We start from the raw sequence: 25,611 nt of genomic DNA, 5'->3' as shown, positions 1-25,611 counted from the left end.
AGGAAAGAGCAATAAGGGAAGCTCTGGAACGAAGCCAAAAAACAGATGTGACGATGGAGGAGTTACGAGGTCAAGCATCACGACTAGAAATGAAAGTGGAGGAATTGGAATTGGAATATAAATACTTGGAGGAGGAACAGAAACGAGCGGAGAAACAATTTAAAATTCTCCAAAGAACAAGAAAGACACGGAAGAAGTTAGACAAACAAAAATGGGGCGACATCCAAAGAAACAGACACATGCAGACCCGATCCCAGACGGGAAGAGGGAGAGGTGGGGAGACGCAGCAGGTGACCCCCGAAAGTGAGAGTTCCAGTGAAGAAGAGGAGGAGACAGAAGCACCAAGAGCAACACAGCTCCCCCTGATAGTTAAAGGAAAGCAAATGCATTATGTGCCATGGACATTTATGGATGTGACTGGATTGGTAAAAAGACTGCCAAGTGTGTGCGAAGGAGCACAAAGGTGGATCACAAAGTTTGAGGAACAAACAACTGGACAAAGTTTGGCTCTGGGAGATTTGAAGGCAATCCTATGCCAAACCATAGGAAAAGCAAAAATGATGGAAATATTCCACCTTGCTGGATTAGGAAGAGAGGCAGATGATCCAAGGGGAGATGGAATAACCTTCGGCCCATACAGGAATGACCTGTGGGATCAGTTAAGGACGGCCTACCCAACCAAGGCAGACCCAGGAAAAGTGGAAAAAATAAAGCTGGAAGATGGAGAAGGGGTGGCCGAATTTATACTGAAACTCCAGGAGTCCTGGAGAGAGGAGATGGGAGCAGCATGGGATGAGACACCCGCAAGTGAGACACTGTTTAAACTCATGTTAAAAAGGGCACTCCCTGAGGAAGTCCAAGACCAACTGGAAACAGTGGTGGGTCTAAACACCATGCCATGGGCCACCTTTGAAGCGAATGTAATACACTATACAGAGTTACACAGAAAAAGGAAGAAGGAGGAGAAAAAGGCTGCAGAAGATTTAGTAGTACAATTGCACAAGGCGCAGCTGGGAGAACTAGCAAGAAATAAACAAGAAAGCCATGAAAAGAAAAAGAAGGAAGATAAAGTCTATGCCCCAAAACAGGCGGCAGTCATGGTGGCTCCGACCGCTGCTGAAGCCGCGCCACCTCCAATTGGAGGAGTACCACAAGTGATGGTGACTCAGTCACAGCCACTGCCTCCAACCATGATGCAATACCCAATGCAACACCCAATGAGTTATCCCATGAATCCTCAGTATGCACCCCAACAGCGTGGATGGGGACCACCCAGAGGTCGGGGAAGAGGAGGACAGGGAAGACAACCTCCACAAAGACCGGCCTGGAGAACAGGAGGACAAGAGAGAAGAACCTGCTGGAATTGCAATCACCCAAGTCACCTGAAACAAGACTGTCCCTACCTACAATATGGGGCACTAGGAGGGGCCATGGGAAACCAAGGACAGACACAGATGCCTGCTCCAATGCTTCAACAAGGAGCAGGGCAGTCGGGAATGCAGCATGCACTCGCAGCAACACCACAAGGAGCTGGGAATTGGGCAGGCCAATGGCTGGGCCCAGGATTTCAAGGACGAGCCCCAGCACCACCTGGAGGGGGCCCATCGGGCCCAACTCCTGGAGGAATGTGAAGAGGCCCAGAGAAGCCAGAGGGGGAGCTGGTGCAGTGTACCACCTCACTGCACCCTGCACAGGAACCAACAATTATGGTGGGAATCGGAAATGAAGTGCAGGCCCCATTCCTGATTGACACAGGAGCAACATTTACAAGCATTGGGAAAGAAGGCACAAAGCTTCCCCTCACGCGTAGAGCAATAAAAACAGTGGGCTTCTCAGGAAAAACTCAGACTCTACGATTCACTGAGCCGCAATGGATTACTATAGAAGGAATAGTAGTGCAAGCACCCTTACTTTACTCCCCAGACACTCCAGCTAATCTTCTTGGGAGAGATGTGCTTTGCAAACTAGGAGCTAAAATACACTGTGGCCCAACAGGAGTGTGGATAACACTCCCAGAAATGTTAGCTCAACAATACCTAGTAGTAAGCCAAGAAGAAGAAATGACAGAACTGGACAAGGTGTATTGGATGGAAATCAAGGACAAAGATACATCAAACATATGGCAAGAATACTCAGAATGGAAACCATGGCTAAACTACATACGTCCAGACTGCCGTGAGGCCAGGGGACCATGGCATTGTACCCTGAAATATGATGAAGGGGGAAAAGATGAAGAATATGCATCATTATGGGAAGAACGACTAGAAGGAAGAAAATATCACATCAGCACGCACAGCATAATCCTTGGTCGGCAAGGAGTAGCTACATATGCTGTACTCCCTGAACTGATTCAAGAATGGTATCAAGTTGGAGACGCAGTCTCCCACATCTCCCTGATGATCGGGCAAGGGTATGAATCAAAAGACTTAGGGCCTATGATGAGAGAAGCAGGGAGGGTAGAGAAATGGAACCCGACAAGATATTCTAGGGTATGTGTGTCGGAAGACAAAACGTTCCTAAAGATAGATTATAAGGGGACAGAGCAAGTAGTAGCCACCACCATGCTAGTTAGTCAGCAGACAAAACTACAGGTGAGAGTAGAAGTGGAGGTACAGATGTCTCAAGTAGAAGACGAAGAAGAGCTGACAGAGAAAGAAGTAGAAGAATCACTAAGTGAAGTCCCAGAGCAATTATGGACTAAACATGCAACAGATGTAGGACTAGTCAAATCAGCAGGATTAGCGAAAATACAAATCAGACCTAACGCTCCACTACCCTATCAAAGACAATATCCATTATCCAAAGAAGCGGAAGAAGGGATAGGGCCAACTATTAAAGGGTTATTAGAAGCAGGGGTTTTAATCCCCACTAGGAGTCAGTGCAATACTCCAATTTTTCCGGTCAGAAAGCCCAAATCAGATAAATGGAGACTGGTCCACGATTTGAGACCAGTCAATCAGATAGTGGTGGCAGAGACCCCAATAGTCCCAGATCCACACACTTTGTTATCAAATATTCCAGAGGGAACGAAATGGTACACAGTAATCGATCTATGTTCAGCATTTTTTAGTATCCCATTGCACCCGGACTCTCAGCACTTGTTTGCATTTACGTATCGTGGGCAACAGTATACTTATACGAGGCTGCCCCAAGGCTATTGCGAAAGTCCATCAATATTCAACCAAGTACTGACCAGAGATCTGGTGAATTTACAACTGGAAAGCCGGATGGTCCAATACGTGGACGACCTCCTGATTTGTAGCCAATCAAAAGACCAATGTGTGCAGGATTCTATAACAGTACTGAAGGCCCTAGCAACCAATGGGCACAAGGTCAGTAAAGAGAAGCTACAATTCTGCCAGAGAAAGGTGGAATATCTAGGACGAGTTCTAGAAGGAACAACACGAAGAATATTGCCGGCTCATGTACAAGCTATACGGGATGCACCACGACCTCAAACCGTGCGCCAGATGTTGTCATTCCTGGGCATGGCAGGATTTAGCAGACCATGGATATGCGAATTTGCCTTAAAAGTACAACCACTTAGAAACATGATAAAAGCTGCTGATCAGGCTAAGCCCAACACACAGCTGACATGGACACCAGAAGCATCAGCAGCCTTCGAGATGTTGAAGGGCACACTAGCCTCAGCCCCAGCACTGGCTAGTCCGGATTACAGCAAACCATTTCACCTATACGTGTCAGAAAGACAGGGCTTTGCATCGGCAGTACTAATGCAGCAACAGCAAGGGGTAGGAAAACAACCTATTGCCTACTTCAGCACAGCATTGGACAACGTTGAGAAGGGCATACCGCCATGTTATCGTGCTCTATCAGCAGCAGCATTTGCATATCAAAAGGCTTCTACCATCACAATGGGTCACCCCGTGACCCTGTATACATCACATGCACTGCATGCATTATTGACAAGTCAAGCGTTTGTAATAACCAATGCGAGGCGCACAGGTTATGATGTGATACTGTCAGCACCGGAATTGACAATTGAAAGATGCAACACAGTTAACCCGGCCGAAAGGATGGTGCTGCCGAGTGAAGGGACTCCACACAATTGTACAGAAGAATCTGAAAAGTTCCTGAAAGCACGACCAGATTTAGAGTCCCAACCTCTTCTAGGGGCACAACAAACTTTCTTCGTGGATGGATCATGTTATCGTACCAATGAGGGAAACAAAGCGGGTTATGCAGTAGTAGAATATGACCTCATGAAGAATGTATATCAAACAATAAGCGGAGTGACTGTCCCACAACCATGCTCAGCTCAATTGGCAGAGATAAAAGCATTGACAGCAGCTTGTAAGCTAGGAGCAGGGAGAATGTGTACAATATACACTGACTCAGCATATGCGTATGGGGTATGCCACGTTTTTGGACCAATCTGGGCACAACGAGGGTTCCTGAGGGCTGATGGTTCAACTATCTCCCATGGACCAGCCATAGCAGAACTGCTGGCAGCGATACAGATGCCTAAAAAATTAGCTATTGTGAAGTGCAGAGCTCACAGAACAGATGGAACAACAATAACAAAAGGAAACACTGCAGCTGATGAAGCAGCTAAAAAGGCAGCAGTAGGGGATGGATGCATAATGGCACTCATGCAGGGAGAAGAGCCAGATGCAGGTCCAGGAGAGATGTCAATGGAAGATGTGAGGGATGCACAAAACACAGCCAATCCGGAAGAAGTAGAACAGTGGAGAAAACGAGGCGCATTCCAGGACAAAGAGACAGAAGTATGGAGAAGCGGAGAGGGGTTGTGGGTGGCACCCACAGCCCTTTTACCAATGCTGATAAAGGAAGCCCACGGGATAGATCACTGTAACAGAAGGGTGATATTAGACACTGTCAGGAAAAACTGGTGGTCTCCGTACCTAGCCAGCTACGTAGATAAAACACTAAGAACATGTGAGCTCTGTGCTAAAAGAAATGTCAGAAAGGGTTTCACGGCCCCAATAGGACACATTCCAGAACCTCGAGGGCCGTTTCGACACTTAATGATGGATTTTGTGGACATGGCAGAAAAGGCAGAGGGAAAGCGATACATTTTGGTAGTGATTGACATGTTTAGTAGATGGGTAGAAGCAGTGGCCTGTGCCAGGAATGATGCTAAGACAGTGGCAAAATTCTTGTGTAGAGAAGTAATCCCAAGGTTTGGTATTCCAGATCAGTTGAGTTCAGATAATGGACCTCATTTTGTGAATAAAGTAGTTGAATCCATTGCACAAGCGTTGTGCATTAATCATAAGATGGGATGTGTCTATCACCCAAGCTCACAGGGAAGAGTAGAAAGAGCCAACGGTGTGCTAAAAGAGAAAATTGCAAAGATATGCGCCAGCACAAGCCTGAATTGGGTACAGGCTTTGCCACTGGCTCTGATGAAAATGCGTTCACAGACAAATCGTACAACGCACTTGACACCGCATGAAATGGTAACAGGCAGGCCGATGCCCGTGGCTTTTACGCGAGGACCCTATAAGGGCCCATCACTTGAACAGATGGAAGGTGAAATGTCAAGCTATGTGAAGCATTTAACCCATATCCATAGACTCTTGTGTTCGCAGGTGAGTCCGGCTACGCATGGCACAGAAGTGGAGGAACCACGTAACCAGGTAGAGCCAGGAGACTACGTGTACATCAGAACATTCAAGAGAAAACATTGGAGACAGCCAAGAAGAGAAGGACCCTTTAAAGTGGTGTTAGCTACCCCCACGGCAGTCAAGGTCGAAGGTAAGGAATACTGGTACCACCTTAATCATTGTTGTCGTGCGACAGCTGTAGCAAACACTGGGGAAGAATCTTCAACCTCAAAGACGAGGGCGCAGCCCCAAGAACAGCCACACGCCATAGAACAAAGAACCGGGAAACAGCCCTCCACGTCTGAGGCAGGACAACAGCGGGCAGGTCAGTCACCCGCCGACAAAAGGAAAGAAAAAGACTACAGGATTTCGTATTCTGAGGACCAGGATTATAGTGATCCCTATGGTCCTGACCTAGTGACAGGCCCGGCCGCTGGAACACGGGCCAAAGCTAGAGCACGCACACAGCAAATCCACCTGCCAGGGAACGTTGAGACATCAATCCCTGCCCCTGTAGGTGACATTGTTGAGGATAATCCAGGAGGTTACACAAGCTCAGCGAGGGATTAGATATTTAGATTAGATATTGTTGGAGACCTAAAGTTATAACAAATCGTTTGTGAATCATGGCTCAACTAGCCACTCCCCAAAAAGAGAACACAGACGAGAAACCACTAGATAAACTCGATGGAACTCATAAACAATATAAAGACAGACTAACTGTACAAATCTTTTATATGGCATGTGTAATAAGCATACTTCTGAATCTAGCAATCGCAGTAGGAATTTTTACAGTTAAAATTCGTGCCTATACCCTACATAATGACACTCATAATGACTCATTGCCCTATCACACCTCCGAATCAGGCTCACGGCTCAGACGTAGTATAGGCACAGGTTCCGCCACTATAGGGGGACGCACAGTTTTTCAGGGGAAAAGCTCCTATCCCATAATAGCGGGAGTTGACAGGACATCAGCCGAGACAGCTATTGAAAGTCACATAAAGTGTGCTCTAGGATTATTCACCCATGCTAGCAACCGCAGGAAAATAGGGAATGACACATGGTACTTCATGATGTATTCTTTTGACTACACTGGTCCCTTTTCGGCAGTAGTATCAGACCCGATACAGTGGGCGAAAAACCAGTCATCATCACACTACACCCTGACCCTAGAGATTCGAATTAAGCGACCAGGAGAGGCAACCCCAGATCCAACAACTAGCATTGTTATCAGTGGCCAACCTGCCAGAGGTGACGACGGCGGACATTGTAAGTTAATCCATGCCTTATGGTATTACAGTCTCCACGCGGACTCAGTTTATCCATCCTCATTGCAGAAAACGTTATTCCTTGAAACATATGAAGTCTATGTCTACGTCCCAGCCTGGAGTCCTGGCTTTCAGTTTCGTCAGGCAGGTATTGATTTTTGGGCTAAATGTGGCGGTTCAGGCAATAGTAAATGCGAAACACGCCACTCCAGGGTACGGGGGGAGTACGGGACACTTCAGAATTACGTTAAAGTGAACAGTATTAACCAATACAATACCACAGCTGACGGCATCGAGGGAAACCTCTATCGACAGTGGCTGACAGAAACTGCTCACCAGGTTGCTGCAAACAGTACCTGTGTAGTATGCCATGACCGGTCTAATCAAACTCCCTATGTAATGCCTACTAGAGGTGTGGATGAGTGTGATAAATCTCCATATAACGATACATATTTGTGTCCTGCACTGTGCCTGCTGGGGTCAGCAGCCAGAACCCATGGGCCGAAATGGATGGGCAACATAAGTAGATCATGTGCGTATCAGCCGGTAGCCTCGCCAATTCCTACAGATATGTCCGTTCAGATGCGGTCTAACCAGAAATTTCCACTATGTATTAAGTCCAGGGGATCAGTGTATGTCGGATTTATTCCTAAAACTGCCTGCATGGGAATATTAGATGCTCATCACCCTATAGTGAATGTGCTTCCACATTGTAAGACGACAGAATACGGATGTGAAAAGTCCGTTCCAGGTCTAATGACCGTCCCTAGTCTGAGATTTGGCACATTGCCACTGGCAGACATCTTCTGGTACTGTGGCGAGAGCACGGCGCTTCAGACCCTTCCTCGAATGTGGCATGGACTGTGTGCTCCAGTTGTGCTAGAGGGACATCTTACAGTGATGGCCTTAAATAACTCCCTCCTAGACCAACTCTTAACGCAAGCACACATCCATAACTCACGATCTATACGTGATATCTCAAAATATCTGCGACCCAGTAATGCGTCCGCGCTTCCTGCCTGGTCAGCAGACCCTGATATTTACATTGACTGGAGAGGAGAGCCTGTGGGTGTTCCAGAGGAGCATAGAGCCCTATCCGATGCAACCTCGATGGCATGGACCGTTTTGTTACCGCACGTGCAAGTACACAGAAATATGAAATGGATAAACTACATATGGTATAATCAGCAGCGCTTTATCAATCATACAATTGCGGCCTTAGGACTCATCTCAGAACAATTACATGCCACCACGCTGATGACAGTGGAGAACCGCTTTGCTATAGATCAAATGCGAGGGCCAGAACAGGGAGTGTGTGAAATGATCGGCACTGACTGTTGTGCCGTCATCCCCCTACATACGGGCCCTACAGGACCACTAACCACATTGCTTACCCAGATGAAAGCAGCCCGAGACCAGATGGTCCGGAACTCGGGCGCACCGGATCCAACCTGGTATAAGTGGTTACTTTCGGGAGATTGGATGGCAGGATTAATGCGTGTAGGCATGACAATTTTTACAGTATTAGTAGTCATAGCCTGTGTTGCGTGCTGCGGAATACCTCTTCTACGCGCGTTGATTGACAAAACAGTCCACTCTCTCTTTGGACAATATATGCAGATGCAGATGATGGAAATGGATCCAGACTCATTCCCGCTGCTGGACAAGAACATTAGTGATTCGGACTGGAACTAGCTGCACATATACAGGACTGTAACATATTGGTGTATGTCCATGTTTGTCTGTATCCCGTGTGTGTGTGTGTGTGTGTGTGTGTTTTTGTAAGTGTTGTGTACAGACTTATGGAGTGCATCCCATCCCGGCGTCCCCAGCGCCGCCAGCCAGTGCAACGACATCAGACGTGTGCCTGCCTTGAACCTGATTCTGAGGGTCTGGTGTACCGCTTTCATAGATATAATGACGATAACGCCCCACGCCTGGCCTGTTGCTCGTCTTGTAGAAGGTTAGGTAGGGAAGTATCCCTTTCGGCATACCGGTGGTGGTTATATCTTAGGCTTGAAAAGGAGCCCCAGCGGACTTGGCGATCGTATCCCCCCCTTGGATCGCACAGTCAGTGGATTACCCTGGAGGAGGACTCACGGCCTATCCCACTGATACTCTCACATGCAGACATCATGCTCGAAGAAGCGTCATGGGTGGTCATGCATCAACCTGACATGGACTACCAGCTTATGGATAGACTCGTCCTGCGGGTTCACGCCTATGAACTCCGCCGGTGCATTTCCGTTGCATCACTGTATGGCCCTAAAACTAAGCATGCGTACCTCATATCACGCTATGTGCAGCAGCACGTTGTCCAGCAGTATTACTCTCTTTTCTTTTGTGGTTATCAACTGTGGACTACTCACACTAGTGGGGCACAAGCAGCCCTAGCGCGTCTACACCCGCAGCCAGCTTGGCTGGCTCAGTGCCTACAAACACGTAGAGACTCAGAAGTAGTAGTAATCCTTCCAAGAACATGTTACTCCCAAGCGTTCTCTGACATTTGGTATTCACTGAATAATAAACGGCGGATTAAAGCGCCATTGCCACGTTGGGTGTACGCGAGACACCACAATCATTATTGGTGGTGGCCCTAATTGTGACTGAATTCAGACTGTATACACACAAGCTTTGCTGTACATATGCTTAAGTAATGTGTTGGTATCTGTGTCTACTGGTCTATTGCCTGTTTTCTATATTGTATGTGAAGATTTGTTGCAGGCTATGTCGAACCCGCGGAGTAATCAGAGACAAGTCCAGCGTCCCCGCACGTGTGCCCGGTTAGAGGCGAGCCCGCGGGGTATCGCTTGTCGACTCGACGACGCTCCCGGTTACTGCTATACGTGCATCGTACTGGACAACGAGGTAGACCTGTCTGACTTCATCTGGAGGGACTTCAACCTGGGTGTATCACCACATCGGACCTGGCTGACATACCCTTCCCCACCGACGGCTGACACTTGGTTCACGTTGCTTGAGGACACACGCCCCGTATCACTTATCCTTGCACATGCAGATCTAGTCCTCCCTGAAGGACTGTGGGTTCATTCGTGCCATGAGAATGATTATTCTCTGGACAGGGGATTGCTTTTGCGGGTACACACATACGAGATACGGCGTTCCTTCTGTGTGGCCTCGACGTATGGACGTGGACGTGGACGCGCACATGCGTATATTATTTCCCGCCATGTACGGCAGGCTGCCGTACGGCAGTACTGTACGGTATTCTTTTGTGGATATAAACTCTGGACATCGCACACCAAAGATGTGCAACAAGGTCTACAGGATATGCAAAGACCACCCACTTTCATGGACTCATGGGCAGGGGGTGATTCGGATGCGGTTGTTCCCATTACTCGAGCTTTTCACGCTTATTGCCACAAAGACATTTGGAGATCCCTGCGTGCAGGCCGTCACATCAGAGCCCCGTTGCCACAGTGGATTCAAACCATGCAGCGTAATCACCATTGGTGGTGGTCGTAGGGACAGCTAGTTTTCTTATGCAACTGTTTTTTTTGTGTGTTTTTGTTTGTTTATTATGTTTACTATACCTTTAGTATGTTTATGCTGTATGTTTTGGTGACCCTGGTGACATTGCTTTCACTGTCGCGCTATAAACGCGGGCAGAGTGAGAATTTTCCCTCAAATCTGACTCCAAAGAGGTTTTTTCGCTCACTCCTGGCTCACCTTTTGAGATAAGAGCAAGCATGTGTTTTGTTTTATGTTTGTGTTATGTATGTTTTTTGATGTAGGGGAATAATGTTTTGTTTTATGTTTGTGTTATGTATGTTTTTTGATGTAGGGGAATAATGTTTTGTTTTATGTTTGTGTTATGTATGTTTTTTGATGTAGGGGAATAATGTTTTGTTTTATGTTTGTGTTATGTATGTTTTTTGATGTAGGGGAATAATGTTTTGTTTTATGTTTATGTTATGTTCGTTTTTGTTGAGGGGAAATAAGGTTTTGGTTTATGGTTTATTAGACGTTGGGGTGAAGGTCGTCGTGATTAGATAGATATATGGGTTAGTGGGTTTATATTGTCTAGAACACAGCGACATAGATTTTGTGAGACTGTACAGTCTCACAGGGGGGAATAATGTTGTGAAAAATCCCAGAACCCAGCAGTAAAAAACAGAGAGACATGCCTTAAGGCGATTATGATTGGAGTCATAAGACACATGGGGATAAACCCCAGATGTTGTAATAATCTTAAGGTAATATATAACTAGAGAATAAAATAACCAAATAACCACACTTGAGTCAGAGGGTGGATAGAAGGTGATTTATTATTATTATTAAGGTGTTTTTATTAGGCCTTAGTAAAGGGGAGTAGTAGGAGTGTAATCTGGAGATCCAGGAGTGTAATCTGGAGATTCAGGAGTGTAATCTGGAGACGCAGGGTTAGAATCAGAGGGAGAAGATGGAAAGGTGGGAGAGAGGGGACGAACATAGGCATAAGGAGGGGGGGAGCCGGGAGTTCCAGGCTCACGGGTGCAAGGGTGAGCATGAGGACAGCCATCAGTTTGAGATCCCCTGTCCACGAGGTTTACCAGAGTGGTTTGAGAGGAGGACATGAGAACAGGAGGATTTCTCATAATAGGGGATGGCAGATAAGCATGCGCAGGCAGTTCAGGAGAAATGAGCTGTTCCAGAAGCGTAGTGAGCTCAGAGATGATATGACGCAGTTGGAAGCGGCGATAGCCGGCCATGGGGTCAGCAGGCGCAGGTCTTGGATAGGGAGAAGGACGAGGGTCCCGGCGGGTGTAGCCAGGCTGAATTGACCGACCTGGAGGTGAAGGATCTAAGGAGAGAAAAGAGTAACTGACTTAGTAGAGATAGAGGAAATGAAGCTTGAGATATGTATATGTTAGCAAGCCCAGCCAGGGGATAAAAAGACAGGCTGAGATCATAAACAATTAACAGGCTTGAGAAGTTAAAGAACTCCACTTGTACACAAGCAATATTACAGCAGCAATAGCTTAACAATAGTAATGTTATAGAATGACGAATAGGTAAGAGCCTTTTTACATAATATCATGTGACATAAAATAGACTCATAGAGTGAATATAATCAGAAAACATCATATACAGGAGAAGATAGCAAAAGGGAAACTTACTCATTTTAGTTGAATGCAGGTTTACTCCTCAGGGCAGATGTCTGTCGTAAAAGACTCAGAAGCAAATGGCAAATGTAACTTTGACGAGGGAATGGAGCCCCTTTTTGTGCACATTTGTAATAACAAATGTAAACTTGTTATGAAAAATGGGAAAGACAGTGGTTCTCAGACCTTGGCCCATAGCGATAACATGTTAGGTAGAATGGAAAAAACCATTGTTCCCAGACCGTAGCTCATGAATTGTTATGGAAAATGAAGAAGACCATGGGTCTCAGACCTTGGCCCATAGCGAAAACATGTTAGGTAGAATGGAAAAAAAACAGGGGGCCACAGTCCTAGGCCCTGAGAACTAAAGGAAGGAAAATCCATAAATGGGCATATGGGTGAAAGGTAATGGGAAATCAGGGGAAATTGGGTCCGGGTGTTTAGAGAACATAGTGGGTAATGCCGATAAAAACAGGTGATATGGCACCTGGGACTCCAAAAAATAGTGGGAAACGAAGCGGGGGCGAGGAGTGTTAGGATATATATATATCCGGGGCGAGCGGGCCAGTTGGGGGTTGTTTTTATTTTCGCAAGGACGTCGCGAGAGTTTTTGTTTCTTTCTTGATTGATTTGGCATGACATGCCCTTATGGGTTTTAATTTGTTACTTTGAATTTGGTAATTTGTTACTTTTAATTTGGCAATAATTTGTTACTATTAAATTTGGCAATTTGATACTTTGAATTTGGCAACTACAATTTGTTGGCTGATTGACCACAATAAAGAAGTTTGCTCATTCTCATCCAGGCCTGAGGAGTTTTCTCAGTTTCTTTTGTAGTAATTATAGAGTTAACAGTGAAATTTAACTAAAAGCCTAAGAGAAGAGGACACCCTGTGATGTGTCGACTTGGAGACCGGCTCTGAGTTCCGACACTGACCTTTAGTGGAAATAGAGAAACTAAGGCTTAAAATATGCATGTGCGTGCAAGCCCAGTCTGGGACAGACTGAGATCATAACAATGTTCAGCTCATAGGTTTAGTAAGCTTAAGGAGTCAACATAGAACTCCACTTATATACAAAGCAACATTATAACAGCAAAGGCTTAGCAAAAACAGCAATACAACATAACCAATATAATCAAGAACTTTTATCATAATTCAAACTCATAAAGCTAACATATAATCAATCAATTATATAATCAGTAGAAATCATATACAATATCAAGAAATGAAATAAGACTTACTCATTGTAGCTGTAAAAGAGGATTAATACACAAAACGTCTGTGTTATGGAAGATTGAGTGGCAAAATAACTAATAAGAATAAGAATAAGAAGAGACAAGAAGATCTCTGGAGCACAGTTTTAACAACTTTTTTTAACAAGCGAAGCATATTTTTTAATAACAATGCAGAAGTAAGGCGGGAAAAACAACAGGGCAGACTTGTTTTTCTGATCAATTAAAAGGGCAAAAGGGCAGACTTGTTTTTCTGGGAAATAAGGGGAAGTCTTATTGTGTATTCTGCAAAGTAAGGGGAATTTAGAAAGGAGGGATTACCTGAATGTATAGAAGGCACCTAGAGGTGCCAGGGTATATATTGAGGAGATTTCCTTTGGAGAGGGCTCTTGCTTGCTTGCTTTTTTTGTGTTCGAACTCTTTGGGTTGCAGGGGGATGCTCGCTTGAGGTTTTTCATTTGATTACTTTTGATTTAGAGATTTTTCTTTGAGCTCAATGGAATTGTTGGCTGATTGGCGGCAATAAAGAAGTTTGCTCATTCTCATTCAGGTTTGGAAAGTCTTCTCATTGTTTAATTTGTATCAATTATAGTGTAACAGTAAAATTTAGTTTAGATAAATTGTTTAATATTTAATGTAAATAGTTAATTTAATAGTAAATACTTAAATAGTTAATTTAAATAGTATTCAATTTTCAATATTCGACTAAAAGTCTAAAAGTGCGGTTCACCCTGCGATGTGTCCACTCAGAGGCGGGCTCTGAGTTCCGACAGGGTCTTCCAGAATCTGCTTGTTGTACAAAATAATAAGGTTTGATTTGGCTAGAATTAGGGGCATGTTCCCATCCAGTAATCTGTTTTTAGTTCCGGTATTTTGTGGAGCCTTCTTTAACTACTCAATGGACTGCTCCAGTTAGAGGCCAGAATGTAGTGTGTCACATCACCTTTTACAGGCATTAGTTTTCCATACAGAATCACAGAGTGATTTTCCTGTGATTTTATATAATAATTTAGAACAGGAATGAGTAGGCCTTAGTTCTTCTTTGTGTTCCTTTGGGGAACCTTAAATAATTTGTTCCATGAAGCTAAATGGTAAACTCCTGCCAGGTTCTGGCTCTTAAGAAGAAAATATTGAGCAGTAATTTGGAGTTTGTACCACACACTTAATACACACACTTGTGGTTTTTCAGAGGATTTTATAGGGTTCAGTGGAATATTAAACATTCTCTAGAAAAGAAACCATTTCTTTTGTAGGGTTCTGCACTGAATGTTTAAGGATTCAACCCACAAAAGAACAACCCTTAATTGTTTTACTAAGTTATTCAACAAAATGTTAGTTGTGGGGTTTTTACCACTTACCTTTCCCTTCTGCTGACCCAGGCTTCTTCCAGAAATCTTCTCCCAGAGGCTGAAGAGTTAGGGAGCTCCTGATTGGACCATCAGTTGTGGCACACCTTCAGCTGCCCTGCCACCTAGCCACACACTTTCTTGCTGTTTCTTTAGCACTACAGTTTTAACCTCTTACGGGCCCTGTGCCATACATGGCACGGAAGTAGAAGTGACCACTAGGGGATGACCCAGAAACAAGCTTCAATTCAACTTTAAAGCATCAAATCCTCCAAAAACACGAAAAAACCTATTTACCTAGTAAAGTTTATACTCTCAATAATTTTTAAGCCCACACACAAAGCACAATATGATTCACAGCCTTCATACAATTAGAAAAAAATTTCGGATAAAACTGACCTAGGTGGCGCTAGACCGGTTTTTCCCTTACCTTTAGACGCGTCTCTTTCTTCACTGGGGTAATATATTCCAACACAAATAATCCACAAAAATCCACACAGGTCCAAGGAATTGAAATAACTGTAAGCCTTTTAATCCAAAACGCTCTGGTCGCGTCGCAAATATTCCGTTAGTGTTCTGAAAACTGGAAACAGAAGTGCACCATCATCTCGTTTTGCCGTTCTAACTCCTAATTGGGATATTCAAAAATTCAAAGTCTATGTCATATTTATAGCCCAGGTCCTAACGAATCAAATAAGCCCTCATTTGAGCCAATCGGTGCTTGTATGGCAGAGATAGACGGCTGAGAAGCCAATGGTGGCATGACCAATAATTTTTGGGAACCCGCATTTGACTGACAATTACTCCTTCCAATAGCAATGAAATGGGCTGGGACCTATACAGCCGTTTAGCCAATAAGCAGACGATTCCAACGGTATATGACATGCCGTATGTTCTTTGCCTGTGTCTGCGTGAACTGGATGCGCAGAAGAATTCTTGCGTAATCCCTGACCTTTTGTCCCTCTCACAGCTCAGGGTGTCAAGTTACAGGCCTGTTTTCACACCAGATTGATAGAGAGAGAGTCTAGGCTTATTTATGGCTTGTCAGACTGAGCCTGCAGCCTTTTATTTCAAAGTTATATAGTAAACAAGTACACAAAAACGCTGCACCCGACGACCAGGGCCGTAGAAAAATATTCATATAAAATCCATTTTTGTGTCTTTTGACTTGAATTTTTTTTGGTGAAAGCCAAGACATGTGGCTATGACTCTCATTTGTTGGTTTGTCCCTAACATGTTCCAGAAAAATAAGATTAATCAGTTTATCAGAAAAACAACCCAGGCGGACAGGAAAATCTGCATTCAAACCCCTGTAACTTTGTGCCAGTAAGGCCTAGAATCAATCTGAGAATCAAACTAGTTTCTGAAACTAGAGAATCTCTTCTTTCAAATGAGACCAGGCTCACCCCTGTGTGTCAAAGTATGTGGGAGCTGTACCACTTTTTGTTGGACAATGGATATAGGCGGAGGTCCATAAGAGGTTAAATGAGACAAGACGAGAGGTGTAAAGCACCATCTACTTGACAACAATAAACCCGTACCATCACCCATGCCTGTTTCTCATGGCAAGTGAGAGAAAGCATAGGCAGAGGATAAAGCAGCTGGTGTAGCAGTGTTCTGTGGGGATATCCATGTCTCTGTTAGCACGAGAAAATCAAATGAGTAGTGAGAAGCTAAAGCTGAGATAAAATCAGCTTTCTTTACAACAGACTGGCAATTCCAGAGCCCAAACTAACACAAATAATCTGAGACTCACACAAAAGAAGAGGGTAAATGTGGTTACTGGGATTGTGACCTCTGCTCTGTAGACTAGAGCATCTGCGACAGTAGGAATTGAGTACAGAGATGGGTTTGAGTCACATATCTGCAGTCAACCAAGAGTGAGATTTAAGGTATGGTTATATAATACATCTACGATGCTAACATATATCCATTGCTAATGGATCAAGCCTTGGGCTGGAGGTGAGGTCGTCAGGTGGTCCCCAACCTTCACTGGGTGTTTTCCTCCAGTTGGTGGGTCAGCAGTGACTGGCCAGGTCACTGCCCCTATCTTCCAAGTTTCCAGCTTGTTTCCTCTCTCTTATGCCAGAGCCAACAGGAGGCTCTCTCTGCCACTTCCCCAGCTTACGAATGGCTGCTTTCCTCACGTGGCCTCTCAGTCCAACCTTTGTCTATAGATTCCACACAGATTGAGCTGGGAATCCACAACATCCGACTTCCACCGTCATCAGCCAACATGTGCACCCTTTGTATCGGCAGCCTTCACCAATTTTCTGGTATTTGGCTCTTTTCCTCTCTGCAGCCTCCTCACAGCCCTCCTCCCACGGCACCCTCAACTCCACCGGGATGATCTTCCTTCCTTCCGGAGACCACGTGATGATATTGGGCCTTAGAGTTGTAGCCAGTACTGCCTCGGGGAAGTGGAGCTTCCTCCCTAGGTCAAACTTCATTTCCCATCCCTTGCCTGACTGCAGAAGGTTCTGATTGGCTTGGCTGTGGATGACAGGTCTTTGTACTTCTTTCAGAAAGGCAATGGTGCTCAGTAATGGTCTTAATTTGGCTGGTTGTTTCTTCCTCCTTTCTTGCTCCAGGATGTCTGCGAGCACTGCCAACACCTTGTCATGGCACCACCTGTATCTCCCCTGTGTCAATGCGGTCTTACACTCTGACAGAATGTGCGGCCATTTTTCCTCTCCCACCACATAACCTTGACTAGGAAAATTGACTAGGGTTAGTAAGGTGTCATACACTGCTCGGAGTAGAAAGGATATATGGAAGGGCTCCAGTCGCCACATTTCACTCTATGTGATTGTCTTTTTGGGGAGGTTCCACCTCGTCCAGGCACCTTGAGTTGCAAGCTCGATGGATTTTGCTCTTCTTGTTTCTTCCTCAAGGTTTCAAACTTCATCCTGGATCATGGTTCTCCCTAAGAGTGGACTTTGACCACTTATGGAAATGTGATGTTCCTAGACCCTGCCTTCCGGTACATGGGTTTCCAATAATATCTTTGGTCATAAGCAAACATTCTGCCTGATTAATTGCTGTGCTGGCGGCCCACTTGCGGCCTGATCTTGTTCTAATTCCTGCTTCCCTGGTAAGTTGGTCTTGAGAGTCCACATATGTCAGGGACAGTGCATTTGGCGACTTTAAACTCCTCCACCACTGATGACGGGGGAAACTGGAGCTGGCCTGACCTCATGTAAAGCCCCAAGGATGTAAAGCTCGGGGGTATTCCCAACCATACTGTTGCACTACTGTTGGTAGAAGCACCTCATATACAGTGAGGAGCCACATGAATCTTGGGAGCAGGTTGTGTTGGTAAATCCAGAACTTGTATTTCTCAGGCAGGCCAGTCTTGTTGATCTTCTTCAGCCACTCTTCAACTTGTTTTCCGGTGCTGGAAATGCTGTTCTTCTCTGACAGGGAATCATCATTCCACTTTCCCAGGTATCTATGGTAGAATATATCAAGCAGTACTAAACACTTGTTTACAATGCGTTAGAGAGATACTTACAAACCTTTAATTTAAATGAGTAAGCCCTGCCAATAATTCACACCTTAAGGGAGACTGACACTACTCCTGATTAATCAGCTGAGAGAACAACTAAGCAAAGACCAACACAATAAGATCAACTATGCTATAGGATAAAACAAAATTCAAATCACACAACTCTAGAATGAAGTGAGTTAAGCAGATAGTCAAAAGTCAGGAACCTCAGTATATTTAAATAAAGAGAATTAAAGCACACAGTATGAACAGCAACGAGGACAATGACGGCAAACTCTAAATCACAAAATTGAGAATCAGCCACAGAGAACAAAGCACAGTTCATAAACATAGCAAACAACACAAGAAGACATAGCAACAGCGGTATGTAGTTAGACTGAGACTTTACACTAAACCCTGGCATGCACGTGGCTTAAATGTCTTGACCAGGAAGCGGTTTAATATTGGGGCGATCAGGTCGGCGTGTTACATTCATTTACTTTTGAATTTTATGTCTAATATGTGCTTTGGTTATTTGAATATTTAATTATAAGAAAAACATCAAAAGCTGGAGGCATCTTCATTATTATGCTTAGGACACATGAGTAAAGGAAACTTGTGGTTAGAGTTGGTCACCTCATAGACACAATGAGCCTAAGCAGTTTCTGAGAAAACACACACACCTTCACACACACACACACACACACACACACACACACACACACACACACACACACACACACACACACACACAAACACTGCAACATAACTTTCCTGGAGCAGCCTCGGACACACACAAATAATCTCTGTCATGAGTAAAGGTTATTTGACTGTCACATGATACTGATTTAGAATTTTATCAAATAAAAAAAACATCAGAATTCCACTTTAAGAATAAATATCTGGTTCTTTATTTAACAAATCTGATGTAAACTTCTTACTCCCATGAGTTTAAAGTTCCACTGGCTCTGACCAATAATGGGCTAAAAAAAAGGCTCCACTTATCAAAATACTGGAACTACATGACAGAGGTGTGATTTGTGTTTGTGTTTGGCTCTTAAAACGTTCACAATTAATTTACATGACTCGTCTTCACCAGAGAATTTCACAAATAGAAAATAAAAAGGGAAAATAATGTTTTATTTTTTTATTTATCAGCATATTCTGATATACTTTACATACTTTGATATAAATCTTGCTGCAACATTTTAATCTAGTTCATTATATAATACAAAGACAAATAATGAATCAGACATCAGTAATAAAACCATAAAGCACAAGCAGCAAGAATCTCAAATTAATTACTCTCATTAGGATGAAAGTCATATAGGAAGTAAAAACAGTTGATCAGAATAAAACACTGTGATGTAACAGAAAGTTCAGAATTCATTAACGCCTCCTCAGAATCTCTCAGTTCTCTCAGTTCTGACCTCTGAGTATGTGCTGAAATCAAAGTGCTGAATTCTTTTCTTCCTCTTCATCTTCTTCCTCTCGAGCTTCTGGATGTCCAGTGAGGCGTAACAAACCTCATCGTCTCTGACCTCTTCACGTCTCAGAGTCGTCCTTTTGTCACTTCCTGTCAGATCAGCTTTGACTCTCGATGTGAATGAAAGAATGTCATCTTAAAGTAGTGACACTATTTAGAAAGATTATTTAAATCAGTCTGTCTAAAGCCACGCCCCTATGATTCAGCACAAAATGACTGACAGGTGAGTAGAGACACCTCCTGGATGATGAAGAGAAGATGTACTTCCTGTGTTCAGTTCCTGAATGAGTGTTAGTGAGGAGAGCGAGTGGGTGAGTACCTTTAGTGGTGTTTGTGCAGACGCAGTACACACAGATGGAGGAGAGGAGTGAGGAGAGGAGAACACACACAACACACACACTGAACACCTGACTCCAGCTTACACAGCTTACACTCTCCTCTGATACACTGTGACAGGGTTCTGCACACACACACACACACACACACACACACACACACACACACACACACACACACACACACACACACACACACACACACACAGAGTGAAACACAAGTTTCAAACAGCAAGAGCTACAAATGTCTGAAACTCCAGAATAATGAATAGGACACAATCTTACCAAATACAGAAAGTCGACTGGATCTGTTACCATGACAATACACATCCAGGGGGTACGTGGCATCCTTGTTATGAATAACGTTTAAAATCACCACCTAATATTTCACCATCTATCATATCAGCAAGTAAGATCTTAACAGTAGGATGATCTTCTTCTGAACAGTTTCTAAACCACACCAGATAAAATCCAGCTTTCCAAACTCAGTCACAGTAGAGAGTGATGTCGTCTCCTGGTCTGACTCTCATCTCCACTTCTGCTCCAGAGATCCTCTTCTGACTGCAGAACACAACACCTGCAACACAACGTCAGACTTTACACTCCACTGAGGAGGTGTGCAAACTTCTACACAACTTCACACACCTACAGATGTAGCGGCTCAAAATCGTTTGTTTCCTACGCCTAGTCAGGCATTCATCACACGTTTATCAGGCGGTTGTCATGAGCCCCCCTCTCTACAGGCAATCAAGGACTTGTGACTATTCTAATGTAGCTACCCCCCATTTTTAGTTGTTGTAATGCAATTCCAGGGCACAACCAGAAGATGGGGCTTTGCTCACAAACACTACCTGTCCAGCAGGAAGATAGTAGGAAGGACCTGAAACTTTAATGTCATTATCACACACTGGAGAGAGACAGACACACAGGTGGATGTTGTGTTTGGTGACACTGTGTACACTTTTGAACTTGTGCAAATTAAAGTCAGTTTTTATTAAATATATATTAAAACATGCATCACCAAGCGTAACAACACTGCACTATTAGAGACATCAGTTTTAATAGGAATCCTCAGATTTTCAGGAGGTGAATACCAGAGTTTGCAGATTGAATTACAGTATCTGTCTGTGAGACGTGAGGGAGAGAACACCCCTTTGTTATGCTTACTAGGGGAGCAGAGCTGGGTGTTATCAGCAATGTTCTCACCATCCTCCTTCTACTGTTCTGTCTTCTGGGAGAATGATGTGCCTTGAGAACAACAGAAAACTTTCAGAAAACACCTGGATGACTGAGAATCTTCACAGACATATTATGCTTAAATTAAAAAAGATTGATTTTGGATCATTTATTACCATCAAGCATTCTTAAAAATTTGATGTGTTTTTACTTACCAAAATGAAAACTAAGACAAATATACTGTATGCCAAGAGCGTGATTTGAACCGAGGACAAGATATTTTCAGGACATGCATATAGGACCTGTTTAGACTTTAACCCTCTTATTACAGTATGTTGCAGGTCAAATTGACCTACAAGTTTTTAATAAACTTAAACAAATAGTTAAAAGTATTTTTTCTGCTTAAAACTTCCTCAACATGTAAAATAAAATTGGTGAACATTACATATTTGCAACCCTCCCTACAGTCGTAGGGTTAGAGTACTGTAGGGTTAAATGTCATATACTGTAGGACTTTTTTGTTTGCAGCTGTGAGACATGTCTCACACTCTCCTATATTGTCTTGACATAATCTATAAGGTGCAAAAATGCAGTTTTGTTATGACTTTTGATTGGAACAACATAACCTGTAACTATTTGTTCACAAACTACAACCTGGGCCACGAGCATCTAAAGAGAAAGTCCATGTTTGTCTTCACATACTGTTCAGAACAGCCAGTAACAACAATAATTTCTTACTGCCCTAACAAGGGAAAAACTTTTCTCATGAGCACTTTGCAAAAATGCTGAAAGCAGCACATGCGAGAGCGTCTCTGAGCATGTGTACAGTGGAGTATGTTTATGAATGTATGTTGTTTGTGTCTTGGGATCAGCAATAAAACACACTAATCATCATCCTCTTCTTTCCAGGTTGTTACTGGGGGAAAAGAAAGAGGAAGAAGCAGCCAGGTCTGCAGCCATCTGATGATGGCAAGACTAACATGTTAACCATATCACAGCGTGGTCTGTACAAATGACCATTTGCAGGGACCACACTGTGATACCATGTCCCTCATATACTGTGTAGATACCCACATATGCACCTTCTTCATTTCTACCCACTGTATAAATGTTTGTATTTCTTTACATTGTGTCATGTGCATAGTGTGTATGGAGACCATGTAAAGACACATCACATGTGCGATGTGGCGACCTACATATAAATATATATGTGTTCATATTGTCAATATTATATTGTGGTTGGCTGTTGTGTTCATTTTTGGTTTAAAAACAAATAAAAGTTACTTTCATTTGTCTTGATTTTAAGTGACCGGGTCAATTTGACAGACTCGTTTTCCAACACTGTGACTTTCTACATGTATTGTAGAAAGATGTGGCTCAGCGCAATGAATAGTTCCCATCACTACATTGTAGATGTTACGATCGTTACATCTACTGTACATGTTAATGGCCTGGCATTGATACAATAGTCAAGCCAGGCATTTGTCTGTGACTTAATGGCCCCTTGAAATTTGTGTATTGGCTCACAGTGGCAGCACGATGTGTCTCTGTGCCCTGTGAAAGCTGGAATGCTTAATTCTAACAATAGAAATGTAAAAAAGCCCTAAGATCAAAGACCATAAAAGATATTACAAAACCGAGCAGAGGGTTTATAGTGTACTGTTATGACTACAAAAAGTAAAGTGTAAAGTGAAAAATCAAGGGAGTGTCTGATCGGCCTGTCTCTCTCTCTCTGCTGCAATTTGTTTACATTTAATTTAGAGACATTTCATTGGTTAATGCCAGCAGCTGTTACACTGATCACTGCGCCACCTGGTGGATCAATGCGTCATTGTCTGGCAGAAATTTCATCATGAATGACTGCTCATCAGTTAAAGCTCAATCCTAGCAAAACTGAACTGCTGTTCATCCCAGGTGATTCATCCCCAGGTCATGATCTTGCTATATCCTTGCACAACGATCTGATCTCCATGGTAACCAAGGACAGTCAACTGTCCTTTTCCTCTCATGTTGCTAATGTGACTTGCTAATGTCAGTTTCTTCTCTACAACATTAAAAGGATTCGGCCATTTTTGTCCACACAGACTGCTCAAGTACTTCAGTCTCTTGACATTTCTAGACTGGATTACTGCAACACACTGCTGGCAGGTCTACCTATGAACGCAATCCGTCCTCTGCAAATGATCCAAAATGCAGCTGCCGGCTTGTTTTCAACCTACCAAAGTTCTCACATACCACCCCGCTGCTGCAATCCCTCCACTGGCTTCCGGTAGCTGCACGCATCCGATTCAAAACACTGATGCTGGCCTACAAAGACAAAAATGGACCAGCTCCCTCTTACCTCAAAGCCCTCATCATTCCTCGCACTGCACCCCACACCCTCCGATCTACCAGCACTGCTCGAATGGTTCCACCATCTCTCAGGGTAAGAGGCAAGTATACTACAAGACTCTTCTCTGTTCTGGCACCAAGGTGGTGGAACGAACTTCCCCTAGAGGTCCGGACAGCTGAGTCACTGGCTATTTTCAAGCAGCAGTTGGAGACCTACTTATTCAGGAAACACTTCATCTAGCACTTCTTTCCTTATCTTTTGCATTAAAAAAAAAACAACAACTTTGACACTTTTTCATTGTAACTTTGAACAAATGTTTTAAACTCATGGTATCTTAAGTATGTAACCTTGTGAACCAGCATTAATGTATTCAATGTTAGAGATTTAAGCACTTATGTACGTCGCTCTGGATAAGGGTGTCTGCCAAATGCTGTAAATGTAAATGTAAAGACTACAAATGATTGTTAGTAGACTACATCAGAGCGGGGGAACAAGATCATTGTAGCACTCCTGGTGGATGTCTGCCAGAACAACACAGTGATCATGCAGTGAGCTGCTGCATCTGTACACAACATCAGACTTTACAGTAAATCCAGAAGTCAGCAGTGAGACTCAAACTTTGGTGCTGAGTGGCTCGTGCTGCTGAAGCTCTTTCATGCTCTTTAATCTGATTGGTCCACGTTAGTGGAAAATATCGCTTGTTATCTAACAGAAACAAAAAGCCACATCACCAGTTTAAAATGGGGTGATGATCATTTAGGAGAAAAAAGAATGTGATTGTCGCATCAGATTTGTGACTGTGAGCACCATATTTTTTTTAGAAATTCTAGATAATTATCTTTGATCAAATCCATCATCACGTCATGTTTCTGTACATCGTTCTGTACTGAGTGACTGAGGATTAAAGCTAAAGCAGGTCTGACGTCACTGAGTGAAGGAGACGAGGTGCAGCCTGAGGTGCAGGGCATCAGTGAGGGTTTCCTGTTTACTGGGTGAAACTACTGCAGCATCAACCCACTCCGCCGTAAATACACTCACACTTTCTTTAGGTGTGTATATTTCTTCCAGGAAGTCTCCTAGGGGACCAGGAGGGTGGTAGACAACAAAGAAAACAAGGTTGATTGGAGATGTGACTGAAATTCACATGAAATTCAAAAGAGGAGATGGTTAAATGATTCAAGAGGAGAGGTATAAAACACCATCTGCTTGACAATAATAAATCTGTACCACCACCCCTGCCCGTTTCTCATGGTGAGTGAGAGAAAGCATAAGCAGAGGAAAAAGCAGCTGGTGTAGCAGTGTTCTGTGGGTATATCCATGTTTCTGTTAGTGCAAGAAAATCAAAGGAGAAGATAAAGCACAGATAAAATCAGAGGTTTAAATACTCGACTAAATACTGACAACAATTAACACATGAGGAACACGTTTGCAGAGGCAGGGAGAAAGAGACAAGGGTGGGGCAGACACATGACACAAAACATAAACAGATACACTTGGCCAAAGTCCGGGCTGAGTCCTTACAGTACGCCCCCTCGAGGTGCGGCTCCCGACGTGCCAATCCGTCATAATGACAGTCCCGACGAGGCCCAGGTGGGGGAGCAAGGCACATGGCGAGGCAGGTGGGGAAGCGAGGCATGTAGGGAGGCAGGTGGGGGGAGTGAGGCACACAGCGGTGCAGCCAGAAAGGGCAGAGAGACATCCACAGCCGAGCAGAAGGGCCGAGCAGAAGGGCCGAGCAGAAGGACCGAGCAACGTCCACAGCCGAGCAGAAGGGCCGAGCGACATCCACAGCCGAGCAGAATGGCCGAGCAATGTCCACAGCCGAGCAGAAGGTCCGAGCACAACCCCCAAAGAACCGTGGACAGAACCACGTCTTGGAAACCAGAAAAAGGGAGGTAGGGCAGGAAAAAAAAAAATTCCTCCTCTACAGAGCAAAAATCAACGAAAAAAATCAATGGGGCAAAACACAGGCCTGCATCACCCCCCATGGACAGGAAGTAGGGCAATGTCCTCCACGGAAAACCGGAAGCGGAGCGGTGTCCCTCACCGAAAAAATGCGGACCGATGTCAACAAAACCACTAAATTCAGGTCAGAAAAAAGTCCAGAGAAGAAAAAAAAATTATCCCACAATAGGCCGGTCCAGACTGAAGCTATCCTGCTGGGTCCTAAAGTGGCGGAATACTTCTATCAGGTACACAGGGATAAAATAGACCCAACTGCAGGATAGCGAAAAAATAAACAGGATTT

The 25,611-nt window shown here is 44.0% G+C and overlaps 1 protein-coding gene across 1 annotated transcript; it reads right to left on the bottom strand.

The window, feature by feature from the left end:
• Positions 1-11,132: 11,132 nt before the first annotated feature.
• LOC113648196 (DNA-directed RNA polymerase II subunit RPB1-like) lies at positions 11,133-12,627 on the bottom strand. The gene is made up of 2 exons (XM_047815718.1): positions 11,983-12,627; positions 11,133-11,666 (listed from the first exon to the last, which is right to left on the bottom strand). The coding sequence occupies exons 1-2, from the start codon at positions 11,984-11,986 to the stop codon at positions 11,182-11,184; spliced, it is 489 nt and encodes a 162-aa protein (XP_047671674.1). The 5' UTR covers positions 11,987-12,627; the 3' UTR covers positions 11,133-11,181.
• Between the last annotated feature and the right edge of the window lie 12,984 nt (positions 12,628-25,611).

The sequence above is a fragment of the Tachysurus fulvidraco genome, chromosome 7, assembly GCF_022655615.1.
Source record: "Tachysurus fulvidraco isolate hzauxx_2018 chromosome 7, HZAU_PFXX_2.0, whole genome shotgun sequence".
In the NCBI taxonomy this organism is placed as follows: domain Eukaryota; kingdom Metazoa; phylum Chordata; class Actinopteri; order Siluriformes; family Bagridae; genus Tachysurus; species Tachysurus fulvidraco.
Note: the sequence above shows the minus strand (reverse complement) of the source record. Positions and strands in the feature narration are given on the sequence as shown.